Source organism: Zingiber officinale, chromosome 3A, assembly GCF_018446385.1.
Source record: "Zingiber officinale cultivar Zhangliang chromosome 3A, Zo_v1.1, whole genome shotgun sequence".
Lineage (NCBI taxonomy): Eukaryota > Viridiplantae > Streptophyta > Magnoliopsida > Zingiberales > Zingiberaceae > Zingiber > Zingiber officinale.
Window position 1 is genome coordinate 141,048,449 of NC_055990.1, and position 7,154 is coordinate 141,055,602.

General features: G+C 38.5%; 1 protein-coding gene across 1 annotated transcript; it reads left to right on the plus strand.

Moving 5' to 3' along the window:
* The first annotated feature begins 3,610 nt into the window (after positions 1-3,610).
* On the plus strand, positions 3,611-4,645 carry LOC122052559 (VQ motif-containing protein 4-like). The gene has a single exon (XM_042614139.1). The coding sequence runs from the start codon at positions 3,765-3,767 to the stop codon at positions 4,476-4,478; it is 714 nt and encodes a 237-aa protein (XP_042470073.1). The 5' UTR covers positions 3,611-3,764; the 3' UTR covers positions 4,479-4,645.
* The last annotated feature ends 2,509 nt before the right edge of the window (positions 4,646-7,154 follow it).

Consider the following 7,154-nt stretch of genomic DNA (forward strand, 5'->3'; position numbering starts at 1 on the left):
AAATTTCTATACTTTTTTGCAACGAATTTGGGGACGAAAATTTTTTTCGTCGCCAAATTCGTCCCCAAATTCGTCCCCAAATTTGCAACAATCCATAATTCGTTCCAAAAGTTGGCATCAACCATTTTGGGACGAAAAAATTTTCGTCCCAAAATTTGTCGCAAAAATTTTTGCAACGAATTTTTTTTCAAAATTCGTCCCCAATTTTGTCCCGAAATCCCTTATTTTTTTGTAGTGAATAATGCTTATTACAATCTTTAAAAAAAATATTAATTTAAATGTTAAATTAGAATAGATTAAAGTAGTTAGTGAAGATTAGGCCATGCTTAGATCGAAACGTGTGCCACATTTAAATATTATATATATATTTTTTTAACTTTTACATTTTTGGAAACTTGTTAAGAAGCCAAAAGATTAAGTAGTAGCTGCTCAGATTTGGTTGGGTTGGTGGCCCTTCCTTAATTGATGATTACCAAATATGCTTGTCTTGTCCTTTGATATTAATAGTAAAAAAAGGTACACTGATTTTTTTATATATTTTTTAAAAATATTTTATTTTCTTCTGTACTCATTTAATTATTAAATTAATAAATAAATATAGTAAAAAGATGATTAAACTCATCTAGTCCTAGATGCCTCTTATAATTTGGGAAAGAAACTAACAATAAAAAGAGTTTTTTTTTTTTGACAGTATATAAGTCTATAGGAAAATGATCCATGTTTAAATTAATAAATAAGATTCATATAATGGAACAGAATTAATGACACTTTGTCACGAAATGAAAAATATATTATCTATTTATTTATTTTTTTAATTTAGATATATTCAATTAATTTTGAAGATGATCAATTTAATTCTATAAAAAATTTTTTATTAGTCATCAGAATAAATCGAAAAACAAAGATAAATTATGATGTACTATTCAATATCCCAAATTTGTTTAAATTCGCTAAGTGCAATGTGCTCCGGATGATCATCGCATCATAGTTCCGGAAGCATTTGGTGACTATATGGTTACTTATGTAATTTCAATTATTCTAATAATTTTAGATAATTCGTTGATCATCGCACCGCAATTCCGGGAGCATTTGGTGACTATCTGGTTACTTATGTAATTTAAAATTTTCGAATACAATCTTAACAACTTTTCATATTTCTATTCGACCTCGATCCTGAAAATGTCTATAAAGACTCAAAAGCATTAAAATACACCTGTTTAGAAAAAATTTGACTCTCATTATTTCACCTCTTATCACAGCTTGTAGAACCATGATTTAGACAATAAGATCATGTAATCATACGATTCTATGATTCGAAATTACCAAATTGATTTGAGATTATTTGGAATCATCTTTTACGGCAGAATTAGAATAAGATTGATAGGATCGTTTAATGTCAGTAGAATCAGTATGATCTCACATTACAACGATTCCACACATTTTTATTGGGATTGTTTTATTGATCTTTAAACTAAGTCATTTTATGATTCATTTTCCGAGGTCCTAAAAATTTAAGCACTCTGATCTCATTAATTTCATCCTGATCCCAAATCAATCATCAGATCCAACGAACTAGGCCTCCGACTGTTGACTTTGTAACTCTATTGATGGAAATTTGGCCATTTTGATCTAATAAGTTAATGAAGTTATTGGTTAGGGGGTGAAGTGATAATAACAAAATTTCAAAGAGAGTGTTTTGATGATTTTTAAAATTTCGGGGAATATTACGAAAGTGAATGTAAACATTGGCATTGGGGCAACATGAAAATTTTCTTTAAAATCTTAGGCATATATTAAAATAATAATAATTAAAATATTAAATAATTTAGGGTTTTAATGTTGAGAGAAAGGTCGATTGGTTAGGTCAATTAGATGGCCAAAACTTAGGTGTCACAAATTTCATTTTCTTTTCTTTAGTGAAAATGAGTGAAAATGAGGGAGAGGAGAAAAATATGAAATAATATTTTTTAAAAATAATTTAATTTTTTATTATTGTATTTCAATAATTAAAATACAAAAAATCCTTTTTTCTTCTTGAAATCAAATAATGCTTGGAAAATATTTTATATTTTTTCTTCATAAATATTTCTCTAATTATTTTCTTTCTCGTAGAAAACACCATATTTTTTTTCCTTAGAAATAGCAAGTGGCATTTAATTTTTTTAGGTAAAATCATTAAGTTCAAAATAATAAAAGTAATCAATTTTATTTTACAAAGAGAGTTTGGTGAAATAATTATATACACTGAAATTAAAATAAATAAATAAATCATCTCTTATTTTTCACAAAAGAGTTTGGTGGAGAAAAGTAATTACTATTATATTCTCTAAATTTTAAAAAATAAATTAGCATTTACCTTCTTTGTCTTTTTATTTACGCAAAGGCACAAGCTATTAATTACACGCAATTGCTAAATAAATGTGTTAATCTAGAAAATAAGTGGAGTCTAAATCGGACAAAATGTCAATATTAGAGGCCCTATTTGGATAATTAATATTCCATCTATAATTTTATATTTAAATTTGGAGAAAAACAAAAGAAAAAGGTAAAGAAAAGAAAAGAAAACAAAAGAAAGGGACACTTCATTTTACTACACCATGTACAAGAGTCAACATGTCGGCCATATTATGGACCCCCACCTCATTAATTATGTTATTTATCTTATTGATCACTTTGCAAAATGAATTGTGATGATCACTTCTATGCTTGTCATAATCATCACAATTAAGGCTAATTAGATTTTTGGAAACAGAGTTTTCTCTCAATTATGTTTCTGAATTTATTCTTTAACTAAAAAAACATTTTTTTAACCTAACAAATGGAGCAATTTAACATTATAAGGGCGAAGATGAAAGCCGACTACCTAATAAAGTTAATTCGAGAAGTATCTTAAACGAAAAGATATAGAAAATAAATTAAAATTAGAAAAATAAAAAGAATAATTCTCCTTCATTTATAAAAATTCAAGATGTTTCCATCTCTTCATCAATAAATTTATGTCTATTTTTATTAAAAAAAATTCAAATAGTACAATTTACTAAAATTGACCAAGTATCTATTGATTTAGTCAATTTAATGATTTGCTGTACCTTGTACATCTATTTTTTTAATCTAGGCATTCAAGATCAATTAATTCTGGAGGTCAATTTAATCTTATGAAAATTTTTTGATCGGCGATTAGGATAAATCTACAAGTGTAAGTGACAATCGACACAATGATTGAACCGTCTTAACGGTTCATATACCAGAGGGGAATTTCGTATGCTCCTTAGTTTTTCAAGCTTGGATGCACGGAGAGCTCCAAGATATGCTCACCACTGTACTATGTGGGGTGACGGGGGAAGAGGCACATGGCACCAAGGATGATCCAAACCCTAAGTCGATCCAAGTTTTTTTTAATCATGAAGTCTCGATCGAAAGGGGGCATCCGTGACTTATAAGCACGTCTTGTATGCCATGTATTGACAAGGCAGTCTTTGCTAGTAGGGTTAGCGATACGATTGAACCGACCAAGTGTTTACTTCTATGGTCTAGTCCGATTAAACCGATCAAATTAAAAAGGGTAAACCATGAGTCAAATGTGGTTGTTCCATTCCGTGGAGTGGATGGGCCAAATTTGACTCCTTGTGAAATAAAGCGACCCCATCACCATCTCATGCTCTCTTCCTCACACAGAATCTGAAGGCCAGAGGCAGAGGGAGACCCCAAGCTCTCTCTCCTTTCCTCCGCTTCTCTAACCCTAAAAATTGGGTTTTGACGCATCGATGGAGAAGGAGAAGGTCCAGTCCCCGAACTCCTCCAGCAACAGCAGCAGTAGCAGCAGCAATGGAGTGGCGGCGGTTACGGCACCGATCACTCCCAAATCGGTGTCGAAATCGGTGGATGCTAGCGTTTTCCCGACCACCTTTATCCAGGCCGACGCTGGATCCTTCAAGCAGGTCGTCCAGATGCTCACCGGCTCTTCTGAGACCGCCGCCAAGCACCACCACTCGGCGCCGGCTCCGCCGCCCGCCAAGAGCGGGATCCCGCTGGCCGCCAAGGCGACGGGGCCCAAGAAGCCGGCGTTCAAGCTCTACGAGCGAAGGGCCAGCCTCAAGAATCTGAAAATGATCAGCCCGATGATCCCCGCCTTCGGCGGCCTTAACCCTAGCTCTCCACTCGGCGCCGCGTTCTCGCCGCGGAGGCAGCCGGAGATCCTCTCCCCCAGCGTGCTCAACCTGCCGGCGTTGACCCTCAGCCCCGTCACGCCTTTGATCCCGGATCCGTTCAACCGGTCGTCGCAGCCGAATCCGAGACCGATGCCGCCGCCTACGGCGGCAATCTCGGCCGAGGATCGGGCCATCGCCGAGAAGGGATTCTACCTGCACCCTTCGCCGAGGACCACGCCGAAGGACGCGGAGCCACCGAGGTTGCTGCCGCTCTTCCCAGTCACATCGCCGACGCCGTCCTCCGTTTCCGCTGCCGCCTCTTCTTCCTGAGAGATGCCCACTTCCTGAGAGATTCTTCCTGCATGGTACGAGGATGAATCAATGATTGAATTGTACAATTTCTTTCTATGCCTTCCTTCCTACCATCTCTCCATCACGCAAATCTACAATCTAATCAATCAAACATGAGATGCATGGTATCTGCAAGATTTCACTAACTTCTTCTCGCAAAAAAAAAAAAAAAATCCCTTTTTTTTCATCCCATTCCTTGGTTGTCTACTACTTGTGGATTGAGATTTTTCTTCAAAGTCTGCATGAGATTCTGTCCCAGTTCAACCAGCTGGTCTCTTTTTCTTTGTCCAAACATCTCAAAATGGAGAATAACTTGCAGTGATCATGAAGTAAATCAAACAAAAAAAAAAACAGCAAAATCACTGGAGATGGCATCAGAGTTCATGTTCGATGGCAGTAAAAGAACAAAAGCAGAGTGCTACCACCCACTTGTGCCAACCACTCGCATCCTTAGAAATCTTTTATTAGTTCAAGTGCAAAACAGGATTCCCTTCCAGACTTGAGATTAGGTTGGAATGAGGCCTATAGTCAACAGTGAGTAGATTCCTCCCTTTACCTGAGTTAAGTAACCATAAGTTGAGTTAGCAGACTAAGTGGTCTTCCAGAACCATTAACATATATTTCAGAGCTGTGCCATTGACAATCTTCGTTGTCTATTTGCAGCTGAAAGTGACCTCTGATAGGTTTTAATAACTATTTTCCTCACAACTTTCACCTAGTAGTTTCTGATAATCATGTGAGACTATGTCAAAGAAAACGGATTGGATCATTAGGAACCAATCCTTTTCAATGATACATACAAAGTAACAAATTGGTAGTGGCCCAATTGAGAGGAGTTTTGGCCAAAGTTGTAAGCAATGATGACAGACTTGACTGGCTTTGAGACATTTGCATATCTTTTAAGTTTCTTTTGCAATGTATATGCTCACCGTGGAAGTAAAGCGTCAAACATGGTATTATGTCAAATATGAAAATGGGCCACTTAGTAGTGTTTTTTCCACTCCTGCACCGGTTGGTCCTCTTCTATGAGTTGTTGTCCTATTTAAGGTTGGGAAAAGGCAGTGGTACCTAAAGATTGTCCCCATGTGATTCCTGCTAAGTTAAGCCACAGCTTTTGTGTCCACAGCACAAGACCATGAGAAAAGGAAAAGAAGGGATAGGAAGAAGATTGGACCGAATCGCGAAGGGGTTGCTCGGCATCTTAAGGAGTGCATTTCGTCTTATTCGCGTTGCAAATTAGAGGCTTTTATTACGAGTGCGAGAAGATTAAACCATAAAGGGTATATTTATTGTAATCACTTTTTGTGTTATACGCAATAAAGAGGGTTTTGAAGAGTCCTCTCTCTCTCTCTCTCTCTCTCTCTCTCTCTCTCTCTCGGGTTCATTACATGTGGTTTGGTGATCCCGTGGGTCATCCGAGACGGTATGGGACGGGAGTTGCTGCAATGAGATCGCCGGGTCGAAACTCAGTGGCAGCGGGGGAATAAATCTCCTATCCCTGTATCCCACCCGGTCCGTCCCATACTAGCTCGGGTGCTGCGATTTACCTCCCTAACGATGACCGTGGGTCCGGTCGGTGGGGGCCCTGGGGGCGAGAGCTTCGCCTTTTGCTGCAATTACATGTGGTTTGGTGCGATGAATCCTTTGTGCAAATGCCATATTTTTTTATAGCTACTTCTCGTCTTCTTCGTTGACTCGCCACGAGCTCCAAACCATCGACTATTGCTTGCACATTGGCCTTTTGCTGGATGCCCAGTTGCCGCCCACCCATCGCCCGGTGGCCACCCACCGACGATGGCCTCCGGCCACCGACCCAAATCAAAACTACAACCTATGGGGAATCTAAACCCCAGGGGTTCCGGTGTGATTCTGGACCCGATCCAGTCAGAATCCCATCGCGATCGGATTTCAGTCGGATTGTGGTCAGATTTCGACTAGATCGCGACCAAAATCTGACTGGATCACGGTCAGAATCAACAGCGTTGCGTCCGCTAGCGTCACGGCCGATTCTGACCATGAAATGGTCGGATTCTAGTCGAAATCCAGATTTCGGAATCTGGTCATGATAGGATTCCGGCTGAATCACTATCGGATTCCGGTTGAATTGCGACCAGAATTAACAACGTTGCTTCCGCTAGCGTCGCGACCAATTCTGGACACGAAATGGTCGGATTTTGGCCACCATCCGATCGTGATCCACCCGGAATATGGTCACGATCCAGTTGGAATCCGGTCGTGATCCAGCCGGAATCCGATCGCGATCCGGCCGGAATCCGGTCACGATTCGATCGCGATCCGGCCAAGGGCGACCCGCCAACGTCTAGTGAAGATTAGTGACGACCAACGAGAGGTGCGAGAGAGCATAGTGATCGGCGTCTGCAGACCGTTTTCTCTTTGACGTGGCTTGTCCATGACAGCCAAACCGCATGCAACCACACTATTGATACCGCAGGATAATATTTTCGTGTGTGTGTATATATATATACTTTTAGAGTTTACGGGTTGGGTTATAGTGTTCAAACTAAAAAAATAACATTAAAAAATTTTAGATGCTCATGGATATATATTTAGGCGTCTAATATTATTTTGTTTTTATTTTTTGTTTATTTTTTTAACTCCAGGGTTAAGCTAATTAAATTTACCTCTAGGATTTAG

What these genes read in the sequence shown, in the direction of transcription:
- LOC122052559 (XM_042614139.1), top strand. Translation starts at nt 3,765, where the DNA reads ATGGAGAAGGAGAAGGTCCAGTCCCCGAACTCCTCCAGCAACAGCAGC.